The sequence below is a fragment of the Ananas comosus genome, linkage group 9 (genome assembly GCF_001540865.1).
Source record: "Ananas comosus cultivar F153 linkage group 9, ASM154086v1, whole genome shotgun sequence".
Classification (NCBI taxonomy): Eukaryota; Viridiplantae; Streptophyta; class Magnoliopsida; order Poales; family Bromeliaceae; genus Ananas; species Ananas comosus.
In genome coordinates, this window is record NC_033629.1 from 8233354 (window position 1) to 8246841 (window position 13488).

Below are 13488 nucleotides of genomic sequence, written 5' to 3' on the forward strand. Positions count from 1 at the left end.
TAATAAACATGAAATGCATAGTAGACTTGCATTATTATCTTGAGTAGACATAGTGTATGTTGTAGATTACATTGCTATGCATCTTTATATACTCATGACATGATTCTAGCATGATGGTAGTTGTTGCATGCATTATCACCATCGATGGCATGATAGAGTAGTTGCAGTTCACTTTCTATATATATCTATCTATCCCTCTATCTGTGCCAGCTCAGACCTAGTGGGAAAACCGGCGGCGTCAGCGGCCGAACCCACTGGGAACTATATTTATATAGTTCTCACCCCGTGTGGTTTTGGGGTACAGGTACACACAGAGGCGAACCGAGCAAGGATCGCGGCAAGGGCATAGCGCCCTAAGTGAGCCTAGTTAGTAGCTTTCCCTTTATGCAGTAGAGTACCCTCGTGTACTAGATGTTTTGGATAGTTGTTGGAGAGCTACTTGTATTTTGAACCAAACGTGTATTTACATTTTGGAAGATGGAAATGTAATATATTCAGATGATGTAAATGTTGAATGGTTGTATTAGCTAGATGTACTCTCTTTATACACTTGTAATTCACTCGTGGTTTTTGCTCTTAACTATTGCGCACTTGTGTGCATCGTATCGATCATCTATGTATTGAATTTATTCTCCTAGGCAAATTCCTGTACATGATCTAGTTGCTTGGCCTTGGGCGGACAGGAGAGGTGTTGTCCGTTCAGCGTCTGTTCGACGCGCCCGAACCGGACCAAATTGGTAGCGGTTTCGGGGCGTGATAGAGCGGTTGGTATCGGAGCAGTTAAGAGCAAGTAAAGGGAGAGTCTAGGATGGACCTAGGAGACCTAGGTTGGCAACCCTAAGGTGATAAGTACGTGAGAGAAACGTAAACCTAAATCGGTTGAGAAAGAATCCGATTGGGTCGGATCGAGTATAGGTCTCTAGTGTAGCTAGGGATAGATCCGAGCTGTGTTAGTTTCTGAGCTTGAGAAGTTTGTGTTGGCGGCCGACAACACGATGCTAAGAGTTAGAACTAATACACTAGTGTATGTCCGCGTATGGCGGAATTGAGTCGCGTAATGTAGTGTATGCGACGGAGTTGAATGGGTTAGATCACTAACCCGGTTGTTGCGTTGCAGGAACAATGTCCCCAAGACACTACGTGCGTAGGTCCGTTCCGGCACCGTCTTCCGAGGTACCCGAGGAAGCCGGATCTAGTGAGGTGTAGGAGTTACGGGTGCAGGTGTCGGCCTTAACCGGCATTGTACAACGCCAGGAGAGTCGATTCAAGCAGCTCCAAGAGCTTATGGAGCGGCATTTTGCGGCGGCAACTGCAGCTGCAACTGAGGGCCGTGGTCCGCCCCTGCCTCCAGCTCGTGTGCCTACGGCGGCTGAGGGCGAGGGCATTGCGGCAGTTCCGGTGGCGGCACGTCCCCCGCCGGCGAGCGTTCCTCCGGCGGCGTCGGGTTCTACGACACCCGATGCGATGGCATTGGAGGCGGAGAGGGACCGCGCGCTTGCGGCTCTTGAGAAGTTCCGAAGGTTCAATCCACCGACCTTCGAGGGAGAGAAGGTCGAACTATGGATGGTTGAGTCGTGGGTGGACTCAATGGAAACCTTGTTCGAGGACCTCTACACGTTGGAGAGGGACAAAGTCTACCTCGCCACTCATTGCCTCGAGCGGACGGCGAAGGTTTGGTGGAAGCGAATCAAGAGGAACCGAGCTTCCGACCTTCCGCCGTTGATGTGGGAGGAGTTTGGGGATTGTTTTATGTCAACTACTTCCCCGATAGCGAGAAGAAGAAACTCCAGGAGCAGTTTCGAAAGTTAAAGCAAGGGAACCGCACGGTAGCGGAATATGAGCGGGAGTTCTCTCACATCATTGACTGCATCCCCGACGTAGTGCGGAATGACAGGGATCGAGCCGATTGGTTCGAGCGAGGGCTCCGGGCTGATATCTACCGGGCGGTGCACATTTTGAAGCTCACTACCTTCGCGGAGGTGCTCGATAGAGTGTTGTGGGCGGAGTAAGGAAACGCTCACATCCGGGAGGAGCGAGAAGCGTCCAAGAAGGACAGTGGCAAGAAGCGGGCTCAGAGTAGCTCGGGAGCTCAACCCAAGTCAAGGAAGCCCCCAAAGTACCCGCGAACGCAATCTAAGGGCCATGGACTGCAGCGGTGTACAATCTGTGGTGGGAACCACGAGCCAAGGACGTGTGATCAACGGGAAGGGAAGTGCTTTACGTGTGGACAGGCGGGCCATATCAGCCGCTACTGTCCAGTGAGGGCTTCGCCTACCTCTTCGGTCGCATTGGCTCCGGCGACTCCGGCGCATTATCGAGGAGTTCCACCTGCTGCGTCATCGGCTGGACATGCGATGGTATCACGCCAAGCGGAGGCAACGAGATCAGCTCCGAGCGGGTAGGTATTCGCCGCCCAAACTCAAGCCGAGGAACCTACTGAGGCGGAGGATCGCCATGTACTTGCAGGTATGGTTTTGATTAACGGAGTTCGCTCCAGGGCCATGTTTGATACAGGTGCTACGCATTCATTCATCAGTAGGTCATTTGCACGCATGCATGACATAGAATTACAAGAGAGTAAAAGCACTTGGAGGGTATCGGGCCCCGGACGTGATTTCCTAGTCCGGATGGAGTGTTCGTCTTGTTCAGTGCGGTTGGGCGATTGGATAGTGCCCATCCGTATGTTGATGTTCAAGAAGTTGAAGGACTTCGACGTCATTCTAGGAATGGATTGGCTCTCGAAGTACTATGCGACTATTCACTGCAGAAGTAAAGTCATAACGTTTCGAGAGCCGGGCCAGGAGGAATTCACCTACCGGGCTTGTAGAAGCTCGCGTTTCACTGCTATAGTGTCGGTGACGAGGGCAAGGAAGTTGGTCAACAGCGGTTGCGTGGCCTATTTGGCGACCGTTGTAGAAGTCGAGAGGACGACTCCTACACTTGAGGAGTTATCCGTGGTCCGGGAATTTCCGGATGTATTTCCCATGGAGTTATCGGGAATTCTGCCAAACCGAAAGATCAAGTTCGTGATAGATTTGGTTCCAGGAACCGCGCCTATCTCGAAGGCTCCGTATCGGATGGCGCCGGCGGAATTGAAGGAGTTGCGGGCTCAGTTGATAGATCTCCTCGATAAGGGATTTATACGGCCAAGTGTATCACCGTGGGGAGCCCCGGTCCTATTCGTGCGAAAGAAGGACGGATCGTTTCGACTCTGCGTAGATTATCGCGAGTTGAACAAGATCACGATCAAGAACAGGTACCCGTTACCGAGGATTGACGATCTGTTTGATCAATTGCAAGGATCTTGGGTTTATTCAAAGATTGACCTGTAGTCTGGTTATCATCAGCTTAAGATTAAGCTGGAAGATGTGCAAAAGACCACATTTCACACGCTGTATGGACACTATGAATTCACGGTCATGCCGTTTGGGCTCACTACTGCCCCGGCAGCGTTCATGGATTTAATGAACCGTGTCTTCAAGGAGTACCTGGACCGATTCGTCGTGGTCTTCATAGACGACATCTTGGTCTACTCGCGCAGCGACGAGGAACATGCCGAGCATTTGAGAATCGTGCTTCAAATCCTTCGGGAAGAGAAGCTGTATGCTAAGTTTAAGAAATGCGATTTTTGGCTCCGAGAGGTTGCATTTCTTGGGCATGTCATTTCCGAGGGAGGAGTATCTATTGACCCGAGGAAAGTGGAGGCGATCAAGGATTGGCCTCGCCCGACTAACGTCACGGAAGTTCGAAGCTTCGTGGGCTTAGCGGGTTATTATAGACGGTTAGTGGAGGGATTTTCGAAGATCGTGGGTCCACTTACCCGTCTGACTCGAAAAGACACCACGTTTATTTGGAGCGACGAGTGCGACCGGAGTTTCCAAGAGTTGAAGGATAGATTAACTTCGACTTCGGTGCTCGCCTTACCGGTGCAAGATGAAGACTTTGTGGTGTATAGTGACACGTCACAATCGGGTTCAGAGTGTGTTCTGATGCAGGGCGGGAAGGTGATCGCTTATGCGTCCTGTCAACTGAAAAGCTATGAGAAGAATTACCCTGTCAACGACTTAGAGTTGGCCGCAGTAGTGTTTGCTCTCAAGTTATGGAGGCACTACTTGTATGGCGCGCGTTGCGAGATATACACGGACCACAAAAGTCTGAAATACCTTTTCACACAAAGGGAGCTCAATATGCGGCAATGACGGTGGTTGGAATTGTTAAAAGATTTCAATGTAACAATCCTGTACCACCCCGAAAAAGCAAACGTGGTGGNACATTATGTTTCAGAGCCTTCCGCGGCGGGAGAAGTTAGGAATCGTGGTAAAGGGTTAGCGACTAACTAGAGCCTCTACGGAGTTATTATAGATGGACCCGATGTCATCTTTCCTTTTGTATATGTGGAAAAGATGTATTATATATTTGATTTAGAGAAGTATTAGACTTTTGGTTTCAGTTGTTTATACATATGTATATCTTATGGATGTCGTTGTTGTAGACTATTAGTGATTTTATGTCACTCGCTCTGATAGTCTTATTAGGATTTTACTTTTATTCATTTCTTGTTTTAGTAGACGCCTGGTGTATATCGGGGAGGTTTGGTATACACGGCGGGTCTGTGCACGCGTCGGGAGGGCTTCCGCTGGGCCCAGGCGTGACAGAATGCCTTTGTAATAGAGAGTAAGAAGTGTTTATCAATTCCTATAATTCTCTCTCAGTTGTGGTATATAACTGCGTGTAGTGTAGGGTGGTTTATCAACCAACCAAGAAAACCACCACTTAATAGATCGGGTCAGATTTCCGCATCATGGGTGACCCGAAATTTGATTAAAAAACCAACAGTATTATTTATCTTTACAGATTTAATTAGTATACTTCTTGTAATTTTACCAACTATAAATTTATTAAAGTAACTAGGTTAATTTTGAAGTCAAACTGCTATTGACTGGTGCAAATCTATCAAATTGAAAGGTGAGATAGTAAAATCAAAATTTTGAAAGGTTGTATAGCCAAATCAAAATAATCTTTAGTTTATGTGAGTTTTGCACAGTTTTACCATAATTTTTTTCCCAAAAGGTTGGTCGAAAAGTAAACTAAAAACATAACTTAAAATAAAAGGTGTGGCAAATTAGAAGAACACAATTACTTGTTCTCCTGACTTTATAAAATAATAAACTCTGAACAAGGCCCCTTTTGGTTCGTGGATAACAAATAATGAGATAATATCTTTTATCTTTGGAATAGCTTACTATTCAGGATAGTTAGAAATAAAAGTAAATTTTGTTTAATTTGTAATGTTATTTTTTCTAGGAATAACTGGAATTATCACTACAACAAAAATTGTGTATAGCGACATTTTAAATATCGGTACAGGTCAAAAAATTGTTGCTAGCTAAATTACCGACACTTTTTAAAAGTGTTGCTATATGTGGGGTCAAAGCAGTTAGGACCGCTTTGATATTTGGCACCTACTCTTCCAGCGACATGTGGCGGAGGGATACGTGGCGATCATAGCTCTCTACGATCCCTGCGAGATCCTCACGGCCGAACTCTAGCCGCCCGAACCCTACCTCGTCGGCTGCGGTGGCGGAGGACGAGAAGGAAAGATGGTGATCAATTTTTCTTTTTTCTTTTTTTTTTTTTCCTTTTTTATTGTAATCCGGCCAAGTAGGCTGGATGTGGCCGAGTGGGCTGGATGTGATTGATTGAGTACAGTAACTTTTTATTTTTGATTGGATTGGGCTTTATATTTAAGCTTCAGTAGATTTTTTAAATTTTTTTTTGCATAAATAGGACACTTATATAGAAGTGTCCCAAGAATGTGTCCCTATAGCCTATTTCTGTTGTAGTGTATGTTTGTTTAATTTAGGAAAAACTTCAAAAACCTCCCTTGTGGTTTCAATTTTTTTCACTTTAGTACCCTATGATTTAAAATGTATCAAGTTAGTACCCTGTGGTTTCTTTCTTTATCACTTTAGTACCCTGTGGTTTAAAGTGTATCAAGTTAGTATCCTGTGTTTTTGCACTTTATCACTTTAGTACCCTGTGGTTTTAATTTTGTATCAAGTTAGTATCTTGTGGTTTTTTAAACTATAGGGTACTAAAGTGATAAAGTGTGAAACCACAGGGTACTAAAGTGATAAAGTGCAAAGCCACAGGATATTAACTTGATACACTTTAAACCACAGGGTAGTAAAGTGATAAAGTGAGAAACCACAGGGTACTAACTTGATACACTTTAAACTATAAGGTACTAAAATAAAAAATTATGAAACCACGTGGGGGTTTTTTGAAGTTTTCCCTTTAATTTGTAAAATAGTAGAGGATAGTGAAAAAAATAATAATTGAATTTGATATAAAATATAGGGTAAACTTCAAATACCATCCCCGTGGTTTCGCACTCTCCCACTTTAGTATCCTGTGGTCTAAAGTGTATCAATTTAGTACCTTGTGGTTTTATTTTTTTCTTTTTGTCAGATTTTTTTTCGTTAAATGAGTGACAAAGTTAAAACTAAAAGGTATTAAAGTGAATATTCGATAGACCTAAATGGGTATCTGAAGTTTTTTTGTATATAATTTAACGAAATGTTAATGGAGGAGCTGACGAAAAGAGGAAAATAAACCCACAAGGTATTGAATTGATACACTTTAAACCACATGGTACTAAAGTGAGAAAGTGCGAAATTACAGTGGTGGTATTTGAAGTTAATCCTAAAATATAAGTTAATAAGAGTAATTTGTTATAAAATAATTTATTGTAAAAGTAGTTTATAAATATTATAATATTTAATAAAAATTATTATAAACTACGACTTAATAAAAATAATTTTTTATAAAAATAAATTTTTTTCAGAGTCTACTTAAACTTAAATTTAATAAAAAAATTTATTAAAATATTTAAATATAATTATTATAATAATTTATTATAATCATTAAAGGTAAATAATATGTATTAATCTACTGCAATGAACAATTTTATAATAAAAATAATTTATTATACTATATAAGATATTACTCTATATAGAGTAGTTTTAATTCAATTTATAATCTTAATTAAATTTAGAATTAAATCTTGGAGGTGGAATAGTATATCCCAAGCTATTTCGGAAGCTATTTCGAAATAATCAAGAATAGCAAAGTTTAATCAGAATAAAATAATCGGATCGAGAATAATTTTCGTTATCTCGACTTTATCCCCCGTTCAAACGGGGCCTACAGGCGTATATCGTAGGAAAAATTATTTGATTTTACTAGCTAGCACATCAACTAACTACTACTGCAAAGTAACACTTTGAAGACCTCACCTATTATTCTTTGATCGGAGGTAGCTTTGATGTTGTAACCCTTGGCCAATTAAAGCACGCCTTCGTACCAAACCCCTTTCACTCCTAATAAATCTTTTTCTCTAAACATGCGTACGTACAGAGCTAGCAACAACCACCCCTTCGCTCCCACCTATCTCTTCCTACGCGCGCTGTTGAATGCAATGATCAGTTACCCTCCTCTCCTATATAATTCTTTGATCGCAATCTCTCTTCTATTACACTCCCTCTCCTATTCCTTCTTCAACATTAATTCGCAATCTCTCTTCCCACCACCACACCCCCCCCTCTCTCTCTCTAATGGCTCCGGCTTGCAACACAAAAGCCGTGTGCGTCATGGACACGTCCGCTCACTTCGGTTCAACGCTCGTCGAGAGGCTCCTTCGAAGAGGATATACGGTCCACGCCGCAGCATACGAACAAGGTTTAATTAATTCTTCCTCTCTCTCTTTTTCAAGCTACTGTACAGAAGATCATACTGTATTGTTTTACGGTCAAAAACATATTTATATCTTTCACTTGATAATTCAGTAAGTGTAGATACGTTTGTTTGATGCGTGCTAGGCGGATTCGATAAATTGAAGAGCAAATCAATATCGTGTGAGAATAAGCGGCTTAGAGTTTTTCGATCCGACCCTTTTGATTACCAAAGTATCGTGGAAGCTATGAAGGGGTGCTCGGGGCTATTTTATACGTTTGAGCCTCCGCAAGATCAGCCTAGCTATGATGTAAGTATTTTTTGTTTGCTCATGTACGTATTTTTTAATTATTAAATTTTTCTGCACCTTCCCTAAAAGTGCTATTTGAAAAAAAAAAAAAATAGTAATGACATTTTTATAATTATAGAACTGGGCTCGTAGATAAGATTAGTAAACATGTTTCTAGATAAGATTAGTTTTAGTCACTGGAGTAGAAATTTATAAATTGAATAAGATTGTTTAAATTATTAGTCTTGATAGTTTTAGTATAGTTGGAGTCTTGGAGATATATTTTATTTAATTTTAGATGTATTATTTAAGTTACAAATTACATATATAGATGCTGAGAACTTCGAATGGGTGTGAAGACAGAACAAGCACGATCCGAAAAACAATCACCCGGTCGTAGAATTCACCATGTGAAACTCGAGCACACTCAACAGTACTGCGTAGAATCCACCTATGCAATAGTCTAGCAATAGTAATCTTTTCTCACAATAAAGTACCCATCTAGGTAGTAAAATAAAAAGAAATCATTCTTCTTAGAGAAAAGTAGAAAACTCAACTCAAACTTTTTTTTTTATTATAAAATTATTACATATATATATATATATAGAGAGAGAGAGAGAGAGAGAGAGAAAGAGAGAGAGTCCAGCTTTGATACGTACTTTTAAAAGCACCAGCACTTGTGCTTATAAGTTTTTCACGATTAGAGCTATCCCTTTGACCAATTCCATATTTTAGATTAATTATACTATTCCACCAACCACTCACTCAACTGTAGTGGACTACTATATTTTAACCTTACAAATCTTTATCCAAAGGCCGACAAATACTGATAACTTGATATTTTTAAAAGCATAAGAGTTCAATTCTAATTATACACGCTCTCAAAATAGCTTTCAACTTTTTTATGCAATAACTCATTCATAACTTTTATAAAAAAATTAAAAGACATTTTTAGAAATTCTAAAAACGCACACTCTCAAAGCATCTTTCAATTTCTCTATGCATTAATTCATTCATAATTTTAAAAAAAAACTAAAAGACCTTTTAGAATATTAAAAAACGATTTTAGAAATATTAAGACACATATTATTTTTAATCATCATAATTCTTTCTTTAGAAAATAAAAAGACTTACAGAAGAACTAAAGGAATCAGCAATTATTAATAATTAAATATTTTATTCATCCATCTTAAGAATGGTGTCAGATATTGACATATAAAAGTTATCTAATTTAGATATATTACTTAATTAGAAAATAGGTAGATAGTATACATATATATTATATATATATATATATTATATTATACTGAGATATATAGAAGGTATGATATGCCAACTCATCTTAGTAAAATTTTCAAATCAAATTTGTTTAATTTTTAAACCTTATTTAAAAGTATAAAAAAGAATAGAATAAAAATTGACAGATTTTTAGTTAAGGGCATAATCGAGTCAGAGGATTTTGTAATATAGCCTAGTGTCGAATATAAAATATAGTTTAAATATCGGAGAAAAATAATTATTTCAATATTATTTAATATGGCATCAGAGTAGGTGGTTCAAAAGGCATAAGTTAGTTTAATTCAGATTCGGCAAATAATTCGGTACCGGTAAATAATTCGGATAAATCGTCTTCTAATTTTTAAATATCGTTTAAAAATACGGCTAAAAATTGGATTCATCAATTATTCGGCAACGTGATTTATCGGTATTATAGTTTACGCAATTAAAAATTGCGGGACAAAAATTCGCTATTAAATTAAATTTGTTTTTTTCTCAATTTTTATCTGCTATTAGTATAAATATTCGATATTTTAAAAATATATAGAAAAATAACTATAAAATTAAGCTAATTTAAGTAAAATTGGGAAGAGTTTTTTTTTTTTTTTTTGGGCTCTTCCGGCGAGTGTTTGGAAAGGTTTTTTTTTTTTTTTTTTTCGTATTTAGACTGTTCGGCATTTTGGCGATGCGGGCCCGCCGCGCAGCGGTCGGCAAGGACAGTAGGCATTGCGCGGCGGTAATGACGCCGCGTGCGTGATGTGCGCGGGATGCGTAGCTTGCGGAGCAGGCTGCGGGCATACGCGCGGGCGGTCGGGCAGGCGCTCTGGTAAGCTGTCCGATTTTGGGCGAATAATTCGGCTGACCGCGTATTATACGCGTACATTTTTTTAATCAAAAATTCGTTTTTTTCCAAATTTTTCGCAAAAATTACGAATTCGAGCGTTAAATTCATTTTCAAAATTCGCTAGGAATAATTCAGACAATAATTCGCGAATTAACTAACATAGTTCATAAAGTTGGAAGGTTTTGCCAGGATAACTTTATTTTAATTTTCTCCATTTGAATCAAACCAATCTTTTTAGTCCATTAAAAAAATCTTAAACCCAAACATTTTAAACAAAAATTAAATATAGATATTAAAAATATAGTTCTCTACTGTTTTTTGAGAGATAGGTAGCACGCCACCCGCTTCGTTTATTTCATTTAGAAATAAACTTAGCTGGAAATGTGAATCAACTAGAATTCAAACTTGGGTCTCGCGTAGCAACCACCAAGCCCTTTGCCACTTATTCTAGGAATGGCCGGTAGTTCTCTACTGTTTACCCACATAATTTAATAGCTAGTAAACATACACAATAGATTTAGATAAATAAATACATGAATTGGAAATCAAAATAAGAGATCTCATTATTTTGGGGGCTTTGTGGGCCCACATGCTTTTTTTAAAAATTGAGGATTAATTGCATCATTAGTACCAACCTTTGCACCAATTTTATTTTAGTCCCCAATTTTTTTTTTTGGCAATCAAATTCTCACTTATTCTTGATTTCTTTATGATTACGTCCCAACTGTTAAAAAAGGTATTAAAAATAAAATAACGAAATTACCATATTGGGCAAGAGGTATTAAAAATAACGAAATTACCATATTAGTGCCCACTTGGCTTTCTTTTGTATGTCAGTTTTGATTCCTATACTTTGCATCTTTTTTTATTTTATTCCTCAAAAATAAAAATAAAAATTTTTGAATTTAAATTTAAAATTACTATTAAAATTACAAATTTAAACTAACTAGAAATTAGAATTTTGAATTTGAATTTAAAGCTTGAATTTGACTTGAAATTTAAATTTTAAACTTGAATTTTAAATTGAATCTTACTTTTGATTTTGATATTTGAATTTGCATTTAAAATTTGAGTTTTTCCTTATTTTGGTGGTACACTGTTCTCAAAGAAGGTCTCCCTTCATTTTGGGGGTTTGGGGATCTACGTATAATTTTTCAAAAGATTAATTGCACATTGGCCTCAACATTTCCACTTTTTTTTATTTTGGTCCTTAACACCTAATTTTGTATTTTTTTCACTTTAATCTCAAAAAAATAAAAATTCAAAATTTTGAATTTAAATTCAGAATTAATCTTCAAATTAAAATCTTTATTTATCTATCTATCTATAATCTATAAATAAAATATATAAAAGAAAATTTAGAAATCAAATACTTTATTAGTTGTATCTTCAGTGATAAAAGTTAACGAGGCCTTTCTTTTATCGTCAGCAATGACAGTGAGGATCGATGCTACCATCAATGCTAACAAAAATAGTGCTTTCACTTCAATTTAATTTTTTTTTTTATAAATTTAATTTACCCTGAAGATAATAAAAAAATATTATATATTTTTATATTATTACAATGAGATTTTCTTTTATTTTAAACTGATTTATTTATTTTAATTATTTGGTTTAAATATTTTAATAAAAAAAAATTTTTAAATATTTTTAATTTGGAGAGAGAGAGAGAGAGAGAGAGAGAGAGAGAGAGAGGATGAATATGTGTTGAGTTGGACTAATTAATGGGACAGTTATTCTATGTTCTTTTCGGAAGTACCTACATTGCCAGAACCTATATATATTATATGAATTAAATTCCCGCACATGCATGGCCTTACAACACGACAGCTAGACCTTCCACTCACAAAGTGACACGCGGCGGGTGGTGCGTTGCAGGAATTCATGGTGGAGGTGGAGGTGCGGGCGGCGCACAACGTCCTGGAAGCGTGCGCGCGGACGGAGACGATGGAGAGGGTGGTGTTCACGTCGTCCGTGACGGCTGTCGTCTGGAAGGGGACGGAGGAGAGCCGCCAACTGACGCCCGCGACGCCGGAGGAGGTCGACGAGAGGGACTGGAGCGAGCCCAACTTCTGCCGAAAATTCAAGGTAACAAAAATAATAATTAATGGTTGCTACGTACGTACTCTTATTACTAGTCATTAATTATTATTATTAATTAAATTACCAGTGAAGACCCGGCCGTATATAAATATATTTTAATAACAAATTTTTTTTACATTTTTTATATCGTTTTATATAGTTCTAATTGTTAATTAAAAAAAGGAAAACTTCAAACCCCTATAGTTTCGCACTTTTTCATTTTAATACGCTGTAGTTTAAAGCGTATCAAGTTAGTACTGTATGGTTTCGCACTTTCTCATTTTAGTACCCTGTCGTTTAAAGTGTATCAAGTTAGTACTTTGTGGTTTTATTTTTGTATCAAGTTAGTACCCTGTGGTTTTTAAACCACAGGATACTAAAGTGAGAAAGTGCGAAACCACATTATACTAAAGTGAGAAAATGCGAAACCACAGAGTACTAAATTGATACATTTTAAACCACAGGGTACTAAAGTAAAAAAAGTACAAAACCACAGGGTACTAACTTGACACACTTTAAACCACAGGGTACTAAAGTGAGAAAAAGTGAAACCACGAGGGGGGTATTTGAAGTTTTCCCTTAAAAAAGTTATATAACAGTAATTTAATAATTATATCTATTTAAATAAAAATGATAAAAATTGATTCATGTGCAACGTATGTAAAATTATATAACAACTTAGGATTAATTTCATACAGCTCCCTACAAACATAGTGAATGACAAATATATTCATACAAAATTCAACTTTTATATGTTGTCCATACAAAAGTCTGGTATTTTCAAATATGTCTCTGTCGTTAGAATTCGTTAGAAAAATTTAGTTAACCATAAGTTAAATATTTTACCCTGATTAGTCTTTGATATTTTTATCCCTCTTATATATATTATATTGTTATGCCTTTTGGATGGATATATTTGTAATGGCAAAATTGAAAAAATATAAATAATTCTTTAATAATTCTCTAACGGTGACAAACCAGAGTAACACATTTGAAAATATTAGAACTTTTGTAAGAACAACATATGAAAATTGAAGTCTGTAGGGGTATATTTGTCATTTACTATGTTTGCAGGGACATGTATGAAATTAACCCAACAACTTATTAGTAATTTAAATTATTTAGCAATTAAATTATTTTATAAAAATTTATGTGAAAAAGATTTAAGATAAATCTATCAAAATAATTTTAAAAAAGCAATAAATAGAAGAGAAATAAAATAGTAGAAAAAATGATTAATAAAATTAATTAATTTTATGTA

The 13488-nt window shown here is 37.5% G+C and overlaps 1 protein-coding gene across 1 annotated transcript in view; it reads left to right on the forward strand.

The window, feature by feature from the left end:
* Nucleotides 7555–13488, forward strand: part of LOC109715643 (cinnamoyl-CoA reductase-like SNL6) — a 42290-nt gene continuing 36356 nt past the window's right edge. Inside the window, exons 1-3 of the mRNA XM_020240755.1 lie at nucleotides 7555–7740; nucleotides 7881–8044; nucleotides 12024–12233. Coding sequence (XP_020096344.1) covers nucleotides 7617–7740; nucleotides 7881–8044; nucleotides 12024–12233 — 498 coding nt within the window. The 5' untranslated portion in view covers nucleotides 7555–7616. The remainder of the gene's footprint in view (nucleotides 7741–7880; nucleotides 8045–12023; nucleotides 12234–13488) is intronic.